Source organism: Pteropus alecto, unplaced genomic scaffold (assembly GCF_000325575.1).
Source record: "Pteropus alecto unplaced genomic scaffold, ASM32557v1 scaffold220, whole genome shotgun sequence".
Taxonomy (NCBI): domain Eukaryota; kingdom Metazoa; phylum Chordata; class Mammalia; order Chiroptera; family Pteropodidae; genus Pteropus; species Pteropus alecto.
The window spans coordinates 613226-632593 of NW_006430043.1; the positions used below are offsets into that span (position 1 = coordinate 613226).

A 19368-nucleotide genomic window follows, 5' to 3' on the forward strand; every position below is an offset into this window, starting at 1 on the left:
CTCCCCACAGCAAAAGCCAGAGGAGGGGTGGGCCCAGGCAGCAGGAACCCAAATGAGATTTTGAAGAGGGAGCTGGAGGGTGGGGGGTGGAGGAGAGGAGGAGGCGGGCGGGGGCAGCGGGCCGGAGCTGCTGATGTATAGCGGTTTCATAACTTCCTCAGTATTAAAGGCAGGTTCATGGGGAGGGCAGCGCCATTAATCACCAAGCTGAATGGGGCTGGGATTTGCTGAGAGGCGCGCTTGCTGTCTGCTGCGCCTGCTCGGCTCAGGGTGGGAGGGGGCAGGCAGTGATGCCCCTCCTGAACTAGGGGTAAGGCCCTAGGAATCTATTCTGGGTGTTGGGCAAGTGGGTCCTTGCCAGTAAGGAAGAGAGGGCGGGTGCCGTGGACCCTGGCAGGATGATGAGGAGGGTTAGGACTGCGGCTAGAGGAAGAGGGGTAGGGGCTGGGGGGAATGATGGGGGGCATCAGCTCAGGGGACCCTGGGGGAGAAAACTGGGGAGGGAGAATTGTGCATTTGAACATGAAATTGATCACATGTAAATATAATGCAAATGACATGCAAACGAGCACAGCATTTCTCTGGGTCCATAGCTCAGGCATTCTCTTTCTTGGACTGAGAATTGGGGCCAATTTGCATCCAGTTCCATGCCCACTGCCTTGTTTCTTTATTATTAATATTTTCAGAGGGAGAACTCAAGGTCTCACTTGTTAAGGGGGTGAGGAAGCTAAGGTGGGGCTGGTCCTCTGGGCTCCCCGGGAAAGGGTGAGGCCACTGGAGAATGGTAGCATCAGGAAAACCGACATGCCTGAGTGACAGTGAGGGAGCAGGGTGGTAGGACCGCTGGGCTCTGTGCCTGAATTGATGGGAGTTAGAGAGGCTCAGCAGTGAGGCAGAAGATGGAGAGAGACGGACAGATCCCCACAGCTTCAGATACAGACCCCGAGCAGATAAGAAGAGAATACATCCCACGTCCTATGAAGTAGGCATTGTTCTTCTCTCCTCCAGGTAGAGAGCAAAACGGTCAGCCAAAGGTTTAGAGAGGTAATGATCTCCCTGAGGTCATGCCACTGGTAAGTGCTAGACCCCTAGCTTCACCCTCCCAGGCTCAGGACCATCCCAACTCCAAGTTCCTTTGAAAGGTCAGTGCTCCTTTCGACTCACCATCAAAGAATCTCTGAAAGAGATAAACAAAAATAGAGAGCAGATATTCATGTTGTCAGCAGGTATTTATTGAGCACCTAATAGGTATAAGGCAGTGGGTCTGTGGTCAGGAGAGAGAAGACTGACTTTTGAGTGCTGACCTCCCCAAACACACAGTCTAGCAGGGGCCATAAGGCATTTTAGCAATTAGTGAAACACTTAACAGTTGAGGACAAGAGTTACCAAGGAGGCACAAGCAAAAGGAGGATCAGGGAATGTTTCTGAGGGGAATGCCACATCTGGCATTTGATGTGGGCCTTGGGGAGTGGGTAGAATGTATTCAGTGGCAGAGATGGGGAGGGAAGATGTTCCAGTCAAGGTAGACAAGATGGGCTACGGTGCAAAGGCAGGAGAGGATGAAGAAGTGGAGTTTTCCAACGTGTTGTAGCATAGAGTGTGTGGAAAGGTATGAGGGAGGATAAGCTGAGACAGTAAGGGGGCTGAGGATGTGAGAGGGTTAGGAGGCCAAGCCAGGGATGTGGATGTTACCTGAAGGTCAGCTGGAAGTAGAGAATAGGGTAAATTATTCACAGTAAATCATACATTTACTGTGCACTAACCGTATGCCAGGGCTGCGCTGGTAACTTGGAATGCAAAGATCAGATGTGTTCCTGTTTCAGGAAGTTCAGTCAACAGCAGTGTCGTCATCAGTAAATGGAGTACAAGAGTGGGTCCCTCAGTGTAAGCGTGAGAATTAGACGAGAGTACCCACTTCCCATACTTAGGGTGTTGTCTGGTGTAGAAGGAAAAGTCAGGAAAGGTTAGCTATTGTATCATCCTTCTTCTGAAAGATGTGGAATGGAAGATAGAGGCAGGGAGAGGGGTCAGCAGTCCACCACAAAACTTGAAAGGAGGTGGAGTGGGGCAGCGTGGGTGGGAAGGAGGGGACAGGTTCGAGAGGGCTGCAGGCACAAGTGAAGGCAAGTGACAGTGCCAGAGACAGGGGCAGGGCAAGTGTGGTCTGGGAGTAGGACTGTAGGGGAGAAGCAGGGCGGGGAAGATTCATCCTTGGTCAAGTCCCTGCTCTATTGCTGGGTCAGCTGGAAGCTGAAGTTCTTGGGTCCTCTTCCCACTTGGCTACTTGGCCCCCCTCCCAGACTCATCTTGACTCCTCAATTGCTTAATTGGGCTCAACTTGTGGGAGATACTCCTCCTACTCTGCCAAATGTGTAACTTCCATCTTCCTGCTGTAGGACTTGGGGACCAGTCCAGTCCCCTTGGCTGTCTGTCTGTCTGATGTTTGTGTGGTCCCCTCAGGATAATTGCTCTGGACAACTCTAACACCGCTCAGACAGATTGGCTGGCCTCCTGGCCCGACATCTCCCACCACTGCATCAAGCCAAATTACTCAGCCCCCCCAAGCCCCAGGCTCTGGTGAAATCCGATTATCAAGGAGAGAGCTGTGCTGAGCTGACAGCTCCTCCAATAATTGCTTCCCAAGTAAGTGATGCAAATCAGCCCATCCAGCCTTTCCCTGCTCCTCTCCTTGGGATCCAGGTGTCCAAGCCCCAGGAAAGGGAGAACACCTGAGTTGGGGAGACTTGGAAGCTGTCACCTGCCTTCAGTTAAGTGGCTATCAATCCATAAAGCTAGTCTGTGTTGCCTTGGGGCTGGGGTGGGGGTGGTGGGATGGTGAGGCTTGTTGAGGGACTCAACTGGCTCTGCATTTTTTTCTTAACTGAGAGAGTGTCATTCTACCCCTCACTCTCACCCTTTGGAGAAGAATCCTGTGTATCCATTTCCCAGTAGAGTAGATGACGGCAGAGATACAGAAGACACAGAGATGAGAAGGTGGCTGAACCTGTTAATAAACAAATGGATGAATTCACAGCCTGGCTCCCCTGGTTCTCTGGATCTAGGAGGGAGGTGGGAGTGGGACCTGTGGGATCTGCAGATAGCTTTCTCCATTTGTGAGTCCCCTCCCCACCAAGCTAAGGGAAAGACATTAAGGATTAAGTCCCCACGGAGCTGCAATGGGGCTGTGATACAATATATCTTGGGAAGCTTGAGGAGTCTGATCAAAGCTTGAGACTGTGCCTCTACCAAGGAGGACATATCTTTGAATGCAGTGGCCCTTGCTCACCCCACACTTGGGGACCTTTCTCCACTTCCCTAAATTTGGGTCCTTCTACAGGCCTACTAATGCCTCATTTTTAACATCCTTCCTTCCTACATCTTTACCTCAAGTTCTTTATTTCTCTGACCCCCTCATCCCATCTCCTGCTGATCTTGGAGACCTGAAAAGTACTTTCCTTGCAGTTCTGAACTTCCAGCCCCCAACCCTAGCCCTTATGGGTAACTGTCTTTGTGAAAATTATTACGAATGAGTTGCCCAGTTCTGTTCTCTGTGCCCATGAGTCTGACATGGCTCTATGGCCTGCATCTTGGGTCTTCAGACTAGTATCTGTCTGAGACCCTGGCACATGGTCATAACAACAAAAACTAACCTTTATGGAGTGCCAGTTCTGTGCTAGACACAATACTAAGCACCTTATGTAATTCATTCATTTAATTATCACAAAAGAAGACATGGATTACAATGATTATCCCATTTTATAACTGTGTTAACTGAAGCACAGAGAAGTTAAGTAACTTGCCCAAGGCCACCAGTAGTAAGTGGCAGAGCTGGGATTCAAACCCAGGCAGTCTGAGTCCAGAGCCCACACTCTAAAAGCCTCTGCTAGGTCCCCTCTCCTCTCCAATGTTCTTTTAATGTTTATTGGGCTGACTGAGAGAGGGAAACTGCCCAGTGTAGTGGAGCTGGGGAGGATGGCTACATTGAAAGTCAAACATAAAAAACCTTTGGGGTTCTCCAGGCCAGAGGTGGTGGGAGCTGACAAGAGGACACCTGGTATTTGGGAAGAGGGAAGCATGACCTTCACCTTACCTATTTTTGCATTGGAGAAGCTAGACAACTCCCTTTCCTACTTTGGGAGCATGGAGGCAGGGGAAGGGCTGAAAGACAGCCTAGAAGCCTAAGTGAGCCCAGAGTCAGAGCTATGACCTCTAGAGGCCGATAGATGGCGCTCATGGCACAACACAGCCCAGGTAGCCCACAGAAACCAAAGGAAAACAAGCCAGCAGGTTAACCCCTTACAGCCTGGGCTCGGGCCCCTGGATCAGGCTGGTAGGTGGCAGAAGGTCCTATCCCAAGACTGGCCCTTAGGGAGTGACCTAACTCTCTAGGTTCTGTCCAGGCCACAGCCTGGGTCTGCTTCTGCTCCTGCCCTACAAGGCTCTATCTATAAATCAGTCAGCTGGTCCCTTGGAGATTTCCTAGAAATCCAGGAGACTAAGACATGGACAAAGCATGTTGGGAAAGAGACACCAGAGCTCGAGTTTCCTCTCTCAGGCTCTATCTGTTGAAAGTTGTTGGGTGTCTGTTTCTAAGCACTCCACAGAGATGTAGAGCTCCTCATCTCCATCTTCCCCCAGAGGGATTCATCAGGTGGGGAGGAATAGCATGGACTAGAGACAGAGAAGGTCCCCAGGCCCCTCTGGGGTCAGCTAAAGGGACTCACTGTGGGTTTCCCAAGACTCAATTTCTTCCTATGTCTGGACTCCCTATCTGTGGGATCCCTGGGGTGAATGGGCTTACAGGGACAGAAACAGTTATCTAACTTTTCTGGGAAGTTGAAATAGGGGCGTAGGAGGTGTCCTGAAGGATCTCCACTTATCTGTCACTCATTTCACTCATTCCTGTCTGCCTGGAAGCAGACTTGAAGTGTGGAGGGGCTGGCCATGATGATAAACTGGGAGTGCTTGGCAAGCAGGTAGCAGAGGGGTGGGGTGGGATAGGAGACAGAGGACAAGAACAAAACTAGGAGGGGGACAGCTTTGGACATTGGTATTGGGTTGGGGAGATGGGAGGGAATGGACTGTTAGGTGCAGCCATGAGATTGACATTGGTCAGGGAAGGTGTCCTGGACCTAGTACCTGAGGGAGAGGATTGGGAGGGATGAGAGATTATAGAGCTTGGCAAATAACAGGGCAGAAGAGGTAGAAAAGTCAAATGGTAAAGCCATGGAGACAGGGGCGTGGATAGTAATGGCAGATGGAAAAGTCTCAAAGCCATTATTAAGAATTAGGAGATACCAGAAATGTCTCTGTGGATGTTCTCTATATGCCATCCCGGAAGGGCTGCAAAGGGGAGGTCTCTTATACCTGCAAAGGGGAGGTCTCTTATACCTGTGGATGCAAGGGGGGCTAGAAATGATCTTTAGCTATTGTTAATACTCTCAGGTGAGTTGAGAGATTGGGGATGGTCGAAGCTCCTTGACTTGCAATCTCTTTGTGAAAAGCATTGTGGATGAATTTTTGGAAGAGTGTTGCCTTTTAGGGCTAGAATCCAGGATCTCCGAGGTTCTTACAGAGCCTGGCCCTCACTTCTCAAGTCTTCTTGATTTAGCCCTGAACTAAAGGATAAACTACAACTCCCAGCATCGCTTAGAGCTAATTTAGCACGCCTTCCCGAGATTTGAGAATTTCCTGCGGTAGTGGCCGCGGCTACACCAATCTCCTTCCCTAAACAAAGTAGACTACAACTCCCACTGTCCTCCGCGTCCGTGGGCGGGGGAAAGGAACCGGAAAGTGGATGGGGAGCTGGACCAGGTGAGGAAGTGAGAGGCTGGGAACCTGGGGCGTCGGGGTAGACTCGGAGCTCTCAGTGCTTAGGGGCGGTGGCAGGCGTGGAGTTGACGTGTCTCTGTTTGGAGGCCCTTCTCTCTGTCTGGGACTCGACGGGGCGTAGGGAGCGCCAAGTCCACGGAACCTCCCGGGAGGCCTGCGGGGATGGGGTTTTCCGGCTGACGGATCCCGTGGGCGGACGCGGAGGTTTCTTATGGAGCCTTAGTGTCGGCCGTTTTTGAACCTGGAGGGATGAAATGGTGTTTTTGAGTCCATGCTCTATTATTTTTATTATTGTTATTGGTTGAAGGATTTGCTGATTGTTCCTGTGGATTCCTGGAGTGCCCCCAAGGAATAAGGGGGTGGATAGTGTCTTCGATTCCTTCTTCACTTCTTGGATTTAGTGTCAGAAAGCCTATGTGGCTAGAATTATCGCTGGATCTCACCCTTGGTTTCCTCTGCACTTAATGTAATATGACACTAATCTATAAAGTATCTATGTTTCTTAAGTCCCTGGCTCTTGGTGACTGTAGAAAGGACTTCCAGTCTTCTTTTGGGCTTTCATAGTTCTTTGGAACATTAAAGTCGAATCACAGTGTATTAGAATCGTTTATCTGTTCTCTCACAGTAGTTTGTGACCCTGGCCTACATTTTATTCGTTTTGGATTTCTTCCCCACCGAGAGACTGCCAAAATACCTATCATGTGAGAGACCCATAAATATTGGGGGAGAAAAGTGAGTTCACTGCTGGTGGTAGATTGGGTGGATTTTCTTATTTTCATTTCATAGATGAGTTAAATGACTTGCTTAAGAGAACATTCTTAGAATTGAAACCAGCACTAGAAGTCGAGACAAATGACACCCACCCTGTGGCTCTTGCTAGCAAATCAGGCTTTGAAACCCTGGAACATGGAAAATAAGTCTTTCTCACTTTGTGTGCCCCCAGCCTTGCTGTCTCTATCGTAGGTCTCTAAAGACAGGTAGGCCCAACTTAAGACGAGAGAGATCCCAGAGCTGGAGCAGCCAATCTACTAGTGTTGGTGCTACCTGGGGAGATGCAAAGCAAGGACTCCTGAGACATTCGAGTTCTCCATAGCTCCCTTCTCTGATGTATCAGAGCCCACTTGGCCGTGGGTAGCCACCTGGGGAGATCTGTTAAAGACTTATGAGAGATCAATTTGGGGGAAGAGTACCTAAGTTTGTCCCCTGAATTTTTTCTCTTTTCCTCTAGGCTAGGGTCAGAGAACAGGTTGATGAGTCAAGTTGTTATGTCAGCCCTGAGTTCCCATGTGGGGGAAAAGGTAACTCTTGACCTGAACATGGGGTCGAGCAGGAGAAAGAATCATGGTCCCTGCTCTCTGGGAAGTCCATATGTGATAGAAATATGTCCAGAGCCTCAAGCCGTGGGAAGCAAACAGTACAAGTGGGCAGCTGATCCTTCAGTGAACTCTGGGTATAAAAGTGGAGAGGAGTCCATCAGGAAAGGCTCCTTGGTAGAAGGTAGTTTTAAATAGTTATGGACAGAGCTGAGCATGTGTTGACTACCTAATAAGAACTCAGACCTTGGAGATGTAGAGGGAATTTGAGCAGTGACTGGCCTCTGATTTCAAGTGTGTGGGGTAAGGGACAAGGTATGATTTCATGAAGAAGCCACGAAGGTAACACTATCCTTCACCAACCATTAGAAACACCTGAGAAACTTGTTTAAAATACAGATTCTCAGGCTTTGCGCTAGACCTACTCTGTTGGGTGGGGCTGGGAAGCTATGGCAAATGCTGGCATGTCTTGACGAGGGAGGGCTTTACCAGAGGGGTAGTTTGACCTGCATCTTGAAGGGTGAGTATGATTTGAATGTGTGGAGAGTTGAGGAGTCACACTCCTGGTTGACTCAATCTGTGTATTTGGTTGGGTTTGTAGAAATGACGTGCAAAGTTTTAGGTGTTGGGGTAGGAAAGATATTTTGAAAGTGTGAGTGGAATGGTTAGGCTGGAACTGGGTTTGCGTGGGAGTGGTGAGAAGGACGATTGGAAGGAATGGACTTTGTAGGTTACAAAGCTTACTAGAGTGCTCCCTCTGCCTTCTTACCTCTTCCCTCTTTCTCTTTTTCCCTTCCTCCTCCCCCTTACACATAGCATCTCATTCTATCCCTTATATCAGTATTATTAAGTGGGTATTCTTATTCGTAGTATTTGGATGAGGAAGCTGAAGGCTCTGGCCATGGTTATGTAGCTCGTAAGAGTCTATTCTGAGAGTGGTATCATCCCACTCACCACTAAGGATTCTTGAATGTGGTCAAGAAGCTGGGCTGGGGCAGGGAGTGTAGAATTAGCAGGGTGGCTGATCAAACATGTGGGTGGTTAAGAGCACAGCCTTGTATCACATAGTTTGGGTTCAAATCCCAGCTTCATGTCTTGCTAACTGTGTGACCCTGGGTAAGTTGATCTTGCTAAGCTTCAGTATTCTTACCTGTAGCATGGAGGCAATAATTCCCACCTCTTGGGGTTGTTATGAGGATCAGTGAGGTGTATCTGGCACATAACACTTGCTCACCACCTGGAAGCTATTGTAATTGGCCCTGTAGTCTCTGGGCTATGGCTTTATACCTGCATCTCATTCTTCAGCACATTAGTTTCCAGGACACAGCCCATCCTAGCTGGGCTTGTTTTATTAAAGGTGACATTAAAAGTGCTGAAAGTTTGCCTCCAGTAAATACTATTGGAAACCTGTCATATACTTGGCACAGCCTAGGAACTAGCGACTCAAGACCTGTGCCTGATGGAAAAGAGGTTTGGAGTGCGGGATGGTTGGTGGTTATGGGTTATTCTCACCAGGTAATGAATGAAGAGGAAGATACTTGAAGGGAGTGAGAAGGGGTCTTTTCATTACCAAGAACTACAATGAGCTCAGTTATGCCTGGAGGATATGAGATGACTAACCAGTCTCTTCTGAGCCCAGGACATGGTATTAGGGGCTCTGGCCAGCCTGGATCCCTCCCACTCTACGGCTGAGGGGACCTCTGTTCATCTCTTTTCTAGGGAACGGTTACGTGGCTGTGCCCCATGCTTACCCATTGGGGCCTCAAGTGTCCTGGGAGCCGGCAAGTGTCCTGATGGAGCCCCAGCCCTGCCCTCAGAGTTTGGCTGAGGGCTTTCTGGAGGAGGAGCTTCGGCTCAATGCTGAGCTGAACCAACTGCAGTTTTCGGAGCCCGTGGGCATTATTTACAATCCTGTGGAATATGCATGGGAGCCACATCGCAGCTACGTGACCCGCTACTGCCAGGGCCCCAAGGAAGTGCTCTTCCTGGGCATGAACCCGGGACCCTTTGGCATGGCCCAGACTGGGGTAAGCGGCTTGACTTTCCTTGGTGGGTGGAGTGGGAAGCTCCAAGGTAGATGCTTGGCTGCATGTGCTATGGAGGAGGAGCATGTGCACAACTGTGGACATGTGTGGGTGTGGGGGCCCCCTTCCCCTCCCAATATACACACTGGCTCCTGTGGTCTCAGACACTCTCCCGGCCTCATTGCCCATAGTTAACCAAGCACATTAATGGTAGTTCCGTTTCCCCTGTGAGCTGTCCACTAATTGCCTCTGAGAGCCCTTCCTTCCGCCAGCCCCATCTTTACCTTACCGGATCTCCCCTCTCCCTAGAGTGTGGTTGGGATTAGGAGAAGAACCAGGACTGCTGAGACCTCAGGAGAGACTGGTTGACAGGGTTGGGTATGGAAGAAACGCAGTGCATTCAGGCAACCTGAGTCCTGTTTCTTAGCTGAAGAGAGGTTCAGAACAGAGCCAGGGTCCAGGACCTGCTTGATTTCCTTTCAGACTTCAGAATGAGTGACTGCCCCTTGGTGGGGGTGTTTGGCAGGTGGGGGAGGGTAGGGGCTTCAGGGCAGGAGGCTCAATTGCTTTTATTGACCCCAACTGTGGGATGAAAGGTGATCAATGATGATCGATGGAAATGACAGCCTGAGGCTTGAGGCTGAGAGGGCACCCAGAGAGCACTGGTCAGCCCTGTCCTTGTACCTTCTCTAACCCTGGCAGTCTTTCTCAGACCATCAGTCTGTCCTCAATACTACCCATCATGCCCAGTGTAGGGCCAGATATCCCCATGCACTCCCTGTATGTGGTCCCAGACGGTAGTGCGGGTAGAGGCAAAGAAATAGATTCTTATAGACCGCAGTCCACAATGAAAAATTTGAGGAAGACAAGATCAAACCACAGGTTCAGGAATCTGTCTCAGGCCTTTGGGTGAAGGTGGCAGAGTGTGGGGTGGGGGGAGGGTGGGGGCTGTCCACACTAGATCCTCATGGAGGGTGGAAAGGGGTCAGTTGGTCCAGAGCCCGGGTGTCAAGTCTCCAGTTTGAAGCCCTCTTGTCTCTCTCCTTCCCCACAGGTGCCCTTTGGGGAAGTGAGTGTAGTCCGAGACTGGTTGGGCATTTGTGGCCCAGTGCGGACCCCTCCCCAAGAGCACCCTAAGCGACCAGTGCTGGGACTGGAGTGCCCACAGTCAGAGGTGAGCGGCGCCCGGTTCTGGGGCTTTTTCCGGAATCTCTGTGGACAGCCCGATGTCTTCTTCCATCACTGTTTTGTACATAATCTGTGTCCTCTGCTCTTCTTGGCTCCCAGTGGGCGCAATCTCACCCCTGCTGAGCTGCCTGCCAAACAGCGAGAACAGCTTCTTGGGCTCTGTGATGCGGCTCTCTGCCGGCAGGTGCAGATGCTGGGGGTGCGGCTGGTGGTGGGAGTGGGGCGGCTGGCGGAGCAGCGGGCGCGGCGGGCTCTGGTAGGCCTGATGCCCGAGGTCCAGGTGGAAGGGCTCCTGCACCCCTCACCTCGGAGCCCACAGGCCAACAGGGGTTGGGAGGCACTGGCCAAGGACAGACTGAATGAGCTGGGACTGCTGCCGCTGTTAACAAAATGAGCCCCCTTGGGGGTAGGACACTTTCAAGGCCGGCAAATCGTTCTTGGGCAATGAGATGACTATATGCCTCCTGGACTGGAGCAACAAGGTCCTCCTTGGTTGCTAGAACCTGCCGTGGCAGTTTTGACACTACTACTTGCCCTCCTGATTCCTGCTTTCTTCCCCATCCTTTGAGCATTGCCTCTTTGGTCCCAGGGTACCTCATTCCACAGAGTCAGCACCTGCAAACTGCTTACTTCACTGTTTCCTTGGGAGCCTGTATTCAACTGAGAGTGACTTCTGTTTTAGAGAAAAGATCCTGCCAGGATACCCACACATTCTGATAGAACAGTGCCCTTCAGCGGACCCTTTTCGTCGCACAGACCAGGACAAAGCATGGGACATGGATGTTAAGAATGAACTTATGGAAGACAGGCTGGATTGGAGAAAGAATTCAGTGTGGCAGAGTGGGAAAGATTAGAAGACCTCGAGTTTCATTCCAGCTTTGACACTTGTGAACTTTATGACTTTGGACAAGTTCATTAACTTCTCCAAGCCTCAGAATCCTCATCTGTAAAATGGGGATCCCTACCTCATGGGTTTAGTGTGAGGATTAATTGACGTAACACTTGAAAGTGCCTTGTGTGTTGCCTGGCACATGAGTGCTTGTTACACCTCTTCTTTCTTGCCTCTGGGGTGGGGAGTCACTGCACTACAAGGGAAGACCCTCCATTTGAAGACCTTGCTGAGCAGTGGGGTGGTAGTGGGGGTGGAGGTAGTGGGGGTCTCCACCTGAGGCCTGGGTGAGGGGCAGACTCTTGCCCTGCCAGAGATGGATCAATGACATTATGAAAAGCCCAACCTATCATTTTTCAGTCTAAGCATTAAAAGCTCCTATATCTTTTTGTGTTGGTCCATTTTTCCCTCCTGCACGTCAGAGCTAGGAGGTAGTTGTGTAGTTTTTCCCCTCTTACCTCTTCACTGCAGAGTGTTCTCTTCAGTAGCTAGGGGATGGTGTAAACAGATCTCCAGTTGCCTTACCAAATCTGCAAGGTCTTTGTTAGGAGCTGTCAAGTGTCTGCTACTGGAGGTGCTGTGGGGAGCAGATGATGGGTGCCTTGTCTCTCCAGCCAGCTCATTTCTTATGTCTGCTGCATGGTGGGTTGGTGTGCCCCTTTGGAAGGGTCAGGAAAGTGAATCAATTTGAGAGCAGAGCAGGTCTTGAGACCACCTCAATGAAGAATACACGGTTGGACTCTATCTCCTGGAACAGGTCATCTCCAGCTTTCAAAATTAATAAGATTTTTAGTATAAGTCCAGTTCCCCCCCCACCCTTCTCCATTGTATAATACAGAATTTGACTGGTGTTTGTCCTTGGTTCTTTGGAGGGAGCCTCTAAATCCTTGGAATTTTCCAAGTGATAGGAATTTTTGTTATTCACGATGGATCCCTTAGACCACACCTGAGTTTATGCTGAAGTTTAACTGAGGGTGAGGGCTGACCGTGCCTCAAAGATCAATCATGTGATTAGAGGGTTGAGGCTTTGAACCAGGTGATAACCAGCTTGACCTCCAGGGAGGGGATGGGGGCTGGAGATTGAGTTCAACCATGTGGACAATTATACCTATGTAATGAAATTCTAATAACTCTGGACACAGGCTTTGGTGAGCTTCCTGGTTGGTGAACACATGATGTGTCAGCAGGGTGATGTGTACTTCTGCGAGGAAAGGACACAGAAGCTGTGTTTCAGACTCTCCCAGGTCTTGCCTTATGTCTCTTCTTTTGGCTGGTCTTGATTGGTACCCTTTATGATAAAACTGTAATTGTAAGTGGAGAGCTTTACTGATTTTAGTGAGTTTTTCTAGCAAATTAGTGAACCTGAGAGGTCATGAGGACTCCTGAATTTGTAACCAGTTAGAAGTATAGGTGGCCTGGGGTCCCCTGAACTTGCAGTTGGCAACTGAAATGAGGGCATTCTTTTTGAAGACTTTGCCCTTAAACCTGTGGGGTATGAGCTAACTCCAGGTAATTAGCATTAGAATTGCATTGCAGACTTTTCTCCTCTCTGCTGTCAGTGCTACAGTGCTAACTAGTCAGTACTCTGTGTTGCAGAACACTGGATTAGCCAGTGTGGATTAACTGCACATTGTTCCTTTATGTATTTAGCTGAGGCAGTCAGGGAAAGCTCTTTGGAGGAGGTGGCATTTCAGGTGGGCTTAGAGAGTGGGACAGTTTTGGAGAGTTTAGAGAAAAGCATTGTTACGTTCAAGGGGTGGCAAGTAGATGAACATTGACTTGGCCTAGTTGAGAAGAAAAGCTGGAGAGGGAAGTTGGGGCCAGCTTGTGAAGGGTCTTGAACATGCTAGACTACTCTTTCAGTATTTAAAGATGGGGGAAGTGAGATGCATAGAACACACACTTAAAACGCCCAATAATAGGTGGAAACCCATAGATGGGGATGAGGGGGCAAGCCACATAGGAGGCGTGGTGTAGGTGCAATGGGTCAGGAATAGGGTTAATGTTTAGGGGACACATCCTAGGGGGATAGCAGAATCTGGATGAAAGCCTAGAATTGGGGTGAGGATCATGAGATAGTGGGGGTAGTTTTGCACAGTGCATAGAGGCACTTGAACAGCAGTGACCAGGATGGTGACTTGAAGACAGGTGTGGCAGAGTCACTGCTGGATCTGGCATTTAATGGGGCTATTGCCCTCAGTTTTGGGGGTGTATCTTGTTAGGGAGAGGCTGATTAGGGTCCCAGGCCTGCCTTTTCCCAAGGGCACTGAATTAATAAAAATACCACAGGTGATGGCTTAAACAACAGAAATTTATTTTCTCAGTTCTGGAGGCTGGAAACCCAAGATGCAGATGTCAGCAGGTTTGGTTTCTTCTGAGGCTTCTCTCCTTGGTTTATAGATGCCCGCCTTCTTTCTCTGTCCTCCCATGGCCTATTAGCTCTATGTGCGCACCTACCTGGTATCTCATAAGGACACTGGTCATATGGGATTAGAGCCCCACCCTTATGACCTCACTTAACCTTACTTACCTCTTTAAAGGCGTTATCTCCAAATACAGTCATGTTGGGGGTTAGGGCTTCAACATACAATTTTTTTAGGGGGGACATAATTCAGTTCATGATAGGCACCTAAAGTCATGTCACTGTTTTTTCTGTCCCTCACCAGTATAACCTCTAACAAACGAGGGTAATCAGGAGTGCCTTTTCTCCAGTCTGGGGAGTAGAGGCTCGTATGGTGGCTTAGCTAGTTGACTTAATCCACCAGACTGATCTCTACCCCCCATTCATTCTAGAGCAGTTTCTTCAGTACAAATAAGAGTGTCCTTAGGGAAGGGAAGTTCATTGTTTTCTCGTGAGCCAAAGGGAATGAAGACTTCGGTTGCTACAAAACAATATTGTGAAAAGTATTTTAAAGCCAAATTGAAGTGATTTGTATCATCTAGAGTTTTGCAGTCTGATATAGTAGGCACTAGTCACGTGTGGCTGTTTAAATTAAAATAAGTAAAATAAAAAGCTTAATTCCTTAGTCACTAGCCATATTTCAAGTGCTCAATAGCCACACGTGACTAGTGGCTACTGATTGGATGGCACAGATAGGGAACATTCCATCATTGCAGAAAGTTCTTTTGGACAGCACTGATCTAGAGATCAGTGGCTTACAACCCTGCCTGTGAATCATTTCACCTGTGGCGGTTTAAAAAAGACATGTTCCTGCTCCACTTAAGAGATTTTGATTTGGGAGGTATGAAGTGTAGCCTTGTATCTATTTTTCTCTTTGTGCTATGGATATACAGCCACGATTAAGGCAGGATTGCACTGGTGCCTTGAAGGCAAGGAGTGGGTTTCTTATTTTCCTTTCTCCAGTATGTAACCCCACACCTGGCACAAAGTAGGTGTTCAGGACAAATGGTCAAGTAATGCATGAATCTGGTTTTGGAGATCTACCCCATGGTGCCATACGATAACATGAGTGTTCTCAGAGTCTGTTGCTTTTGCCCGGTGATGGGGATTCAAATTCTGGTTCAGAGAAGTGGTAGAGGCTTAAAAGTCCCACTCCAACACACACATGCACACACACATACACTTGATAGAGGCCAAGCTGTGCTTGGGGTGAGAGTGTTTCTGAGATTCTGAGGCATGGAATGTGTTGGGGCAAAAGGAGACTCCCTACTCTTTTTTTACATTACTGAAACAGGGTGACAAAGGAAGATTGAGTCTTGAGTTTGACTACTGTGTGATCCTTCACTTTTCTTTCTCAATTTAACATTTATCGATGTCCGCTGTGTGTGCCATTTCCCACGCCAGGCACTATAGGGAGTGACAGAGGTGAATTAGGTGGTTTTTTGCCCTCACGTTGCTCACTGTCTGATGCTGGGAGATACAGGCATATAATTATGGTATAAATCAAATGGAAAATGAGTTGTGAACAAGTTCTAAATAGTGCTCTGGATACACTCACTGAGGAAGTGATTAACCATCAGAGTGTAGGTAGGAGGTGTGAGTGCCTATGAGAGAGTTCTCTCATCACTTGCTCAATCTTGCTACCTCCGAGGAGTAGCTGTTGGAAAAAGGGGCCACTGTGTCAGATCTCCCCAACTGCCATGGGATAGAAAACAGGATGAAGGGAGGGGCTGGGGGGCAGAAACTTGCAGGAAGCAAGGGTTGGGCGTGGCTCTATGAGGGATGGGAAGTAGGGCTTTTTTTCTTTGATCTGTTGTTCTGTGAACCTCTGGGATGGAAAGCTGCAGCAGGTTATGTGGGGCGGGGGTGTCCAAGTGCTGGAGCAAAGAAGACCAGAAACCCAGCCTGGGCATAAGCTGGGCAGGGAAGATAAGTGGAATGGAGGGAGGGAATAGTGATTGTGGCCCAGCCCAGACTAAGTCTTGACTCTTCAAATGTTCTTGTTTAGGAGAATGAAGGCCAGCTGTTTTCTATTTTTTCCTAATGCCCCAAAGAAGGAAATAATTTCCATTGGAGCATGAGACATTGAGATTAGACACATGGATAAACTTCCCAGCTATGACCATCAGGTGATGCAGAAATAAATTGCTTTGGGGGAAGCTGAATTGCTTTCTTCTATGGAGGCCTTAATGCCACCCTGGCCCCAGCCCAAGCTTACCAATCAAAGTTGAATTATAATGTATTTGGGGAAACTTTCCCTTTTTCTCTCCTTCCCTGTTTTGACCCTCATTCTGTCTAAAAACAAAACAAATGAAACAACTGCAGTAAGATTTTCTTGCATATCTTCTTGCCCATTTGTCTGCCCCTACATCTGGCTCAAGGATCTCAGTCTGATGTCAGTCTCTAGGCCCAGCTTGCAGAGGGGGTGGCTGAGAGCCCAGAACAGTCCTGCATGGTGGCCTGTGCCAAGCCGGGTTGCCATTTCCATTTTCGTTAATTGAAGCAGCTTGACCCTTATCATTTCAGGCCAGCAATTTCCTGTCTGCTGGTTGGGAGTGTGTAGAGGACATTCCTCAGCAGGTCATTCTGTCCTTCCATCTACCTTGATGGTGCTAACTCCTAGTCTAGGCTGCAGAAATCACTCTCCTATTGCAGTTAATAGGGAAGAAGCCCAGCCTCACACAAATGCCCAGCTTCTCCTCTTGGAATCTCAAACTTTTCTTTGGAAGCCCTTCCTGGTATCTACCTTCAAGCCTACCTGTTATAATTTTGGCTCAGTTTTGTTTTTTTGTTCAGTTTTAAGAAATGTAATGACTGATGCAGTTGCCTCTCAGAACCTGGTCAGATGATGTTGTCTGCAGTGGCCTAAGAGAAGATCTTGGAAAGGCACACCGTGGAGTGATTGGAGTGTGATGGCTTTACTCCAAGTGTGAGAGTGCATGTGTTTCACTCCTTACCTGGCTTTGAGGAAGGTCTATGTATCACCCTGTGAGGTGACTGAGTTAGCACGATCTTGTTCCTGTGCGTGGTAGTGTCACTCTGTAAGAACCATTCCAAGGGACAGGGTGATGTGTTCCCTCTTAGGTGTGGATCTCCAGTGTCTTACATGCATTTGTGTGCTTTTGCGATCCATGGGGCTCTTTTTTGTCTTTGCATTTTTTTAAATCTCCCAGATGGACACTTGTGTAATCTAGTGCGACTCATCTTTGCTGCTGTTGTGTCTGTGTGTCTGTAGTATTTTTGTGTAGCCTCTGCATTTTCATGCCTCTTCAGGGGACTTGTGTCTTTCTGAATGTCCTCTGGCTGGGTTGGGGAGGGGAGAACAGAAGGAGGAGCCCAGACACGAAGGGGAGCCATCCGGGTGGGGGGAGTGTGTTCAGAGGGGGTACGCTGCAATCTGTGACTTGGAAAACAGATTTGCGGAGGAGGCGAGCAGCCCGAGCGTGCGGAGCGTGCGGGGCGGGGGCGAGGGCCGCTCTGGCCCCCAGCTCCTCCGCAATCCAATTAAATAACATTTAAATGCATAACCAGCCCGCGCGGCGATGAGGCTGTAGATTGGAGCGGGCTCGGTGGCGGGCCGCGCGGGCGGCGTTTTGTGGAGCTCAGCGATTCTGGCGGCAATTTCCCCGCTCGGCGCGGCTTTTACGAGCCGGCTCCCGGCGCCCGCCCGCTCCGCTGCGCCCGCCCCTCGCCTGCCGCTTCCCGCCACTCCCGCCTCCACTATTTTTTCTCCTTCGCCTTCTTTGCAGCGTTCTGGTCTGTCCATGCGCGTGTGTCTCCCTCTGCGTCTCTGTCTCTGTCCCTCCGTCTCTTTGGGTAGCCTCTGCCTCCCTTCCCATCTGGCTGTTCATCTCTTTCCTCTCGTCTGTTTCTGACTCCCTCTGTCTGTCCGTCTGTCTGTCTGTCTCTCTCTCTGGGCGTCCTACTCTCTTGCGCATCCTGTTTCCAGCTCCTGCCATCTGTCAGCATTTGCTTCTCTCCCTGTTTCTGTCCCTGGCTGTGACCGCTGATGGTCTCTCCACGTTTTTCTGAATCACCATCTCGTCACCGCTTGTTTCTCTTTGCTTCCTTGTCTCTCTGCCTCTGCGTCCTCCACCCCCAAACCCTTCCCCTCAAGTTTACTTGCCTTTTCCCACAACTCAGAGGCCTGCGGCTGGGCCGTTGTGGCCTCACCACATCAGCCTTCATGCCGCAGCCTGCCTCCGAATGTGTGCTGATAGGAAAGGCAGAGGAAGGAAAGGAGGCATAGGTCATAAAGAGGGAGGAGCACGGTGGATTTGAGGGGATCGGGCCCAAATGGACAATAGTGGAAATAAAGGTGTTATGAGCGCATGATTGGAAGACACCCGTTAAAAAAACTACACTTTAAGAGCTGAGCACATCCAGCGCCAGGGGACTGAGGTGCTTCCTTTTCAGGTCCGGGAGAGTACTAGAGGGATGTGTTGCCATCGGAGCTCCACACTCTTCCGTGGGTTGGGTGGAGATTGGGGTCCTTCCTGAGGAAGCAGAGTGGAGGCAAATCTCTCTAAGGAGGAAGGCAGGGAAAGCAACACAAGCCATTTTGTTTCTTGTGTGGGACCAAACTCCATTGTCTCCTCTTCCTCTTCCTCCCTTTCTTATCCCGGCTCAGGCCCCTCAACATATGGAGCCTGCCGTTTACCAGATGCTACATGCCCATGCAGATTCTGGGGAAGATCATTCCTGACAAAGAGAACAGCAAGGGCAAGGGCCCTGAAGTGGGTGTGTCTGGTGTGTTGGAGGAACAGCAATGAAGCTGAGATGGCTGGAACAGAGAGAATAAGGGAAGAGAAGTGAGGGGTCTAAGAGATCATGGGAACCAGATCTCATAGGAACTAATAAGTCTCAGTGAGGCTTTAGCTTTTACTCTGAGTAAGATGGGGAGTCATTGGAAAGTTTTGAGTGGGGGAGTGACATGATCTGCCTTATATTTTTACAGAAAATTCTAACTGCTGTATTAAGACTAGGTTGAGAAAACAAGGGCAGAAGCAAGGAGACCAGTTAGGAATCTATTTTAGTACCGAGAGATGATGGTAGCCTGGACCTGGGAGGTGACAGTGGAGGTGGTGATGAGTAGTCAAATTCTGGATATATTTTGCAGTGATAGCCAAGGGATTTGCTGATGGGCCAGATGGAGGGTATATGAGAAAGAGTGAAAGTCAGGATGAGACTAAAGGATTTGGCCTGAGTGACCAGAACTGTGGAGTTGCCATAAATTAACATAGAGAATACTACAGGAGGAGCTGGGTTTGGGGGGAGTCAGTTTTGGACATATTAGGTCCGGGATGCCTGTAAGAGGCAGATAGATTCACAGATCTTGAGTTTAGTGGTGGAGTCCAGACTGGAGATATAAATTTGGGAGTCATTAGTGACACTGAATGAGTTCCCTTAAGGAGTGAACGCAGATAGGAAATAAAGCACATCCAGTGACCGGGTCCAGGCATTTCGATTTTTAGAAGGTGTGGAGCTGCAAACAAAACAAAACAAAAAATGCCAAAACATCACAGCAAGAAAGATCTGGGAATGGGATGTGGGGGTCTCTTGCCTTGATCATTCTTCATTCCCAGCCACCCTATTGAGAGATCCTCATTGGACCAAATCTAGATGGTCCCAGCCTAGTCACTAGACCTTGGCTTCATTCTCCCTCAAACTCCACTCACAGCCAGACTGACCATCTCATGCCAGCCCCATCCAAGGACCTAC

General features: G+C 49.3%; 1 protein-coding gene across 4 annotated transcripts in view; it reads left to right on the plus strand.

Annotated features, from left to right (window-relative positions):
* The first annotated feature begins 5733 nt into the window (after nt 1–5733).
* SMUG1 (single-strand-selective monofunctional uracil-DNA glycosylase 1) overlaps nt 5734–19368 on the plus strand; it is a 17759-nt gene continuing 4124 nt past the window's right edge. The window contains exons 1-4 of one of the 4 annotated variants that reach the window (XM_015587770.2): nt 5823–8261; nt 8865–9172; nt 10224–10541; nt 11040–11635. In XM_015587770.2, the coding sequence (XP_015443256.1) occupies nt 8177–8261; nt 8865–9172; nt 10224–10541; nt 11040–11144 (816 nt within the window). In that variant the 5' untranslated portion in view covers nt 5823–8176 and the 3' untranslated portion in view covers nt 11145–11635. The other 3 variants (XM_025045014.1, XM_015587775.2, XM_015587765.2) reach the window with 3 other exon arrangements.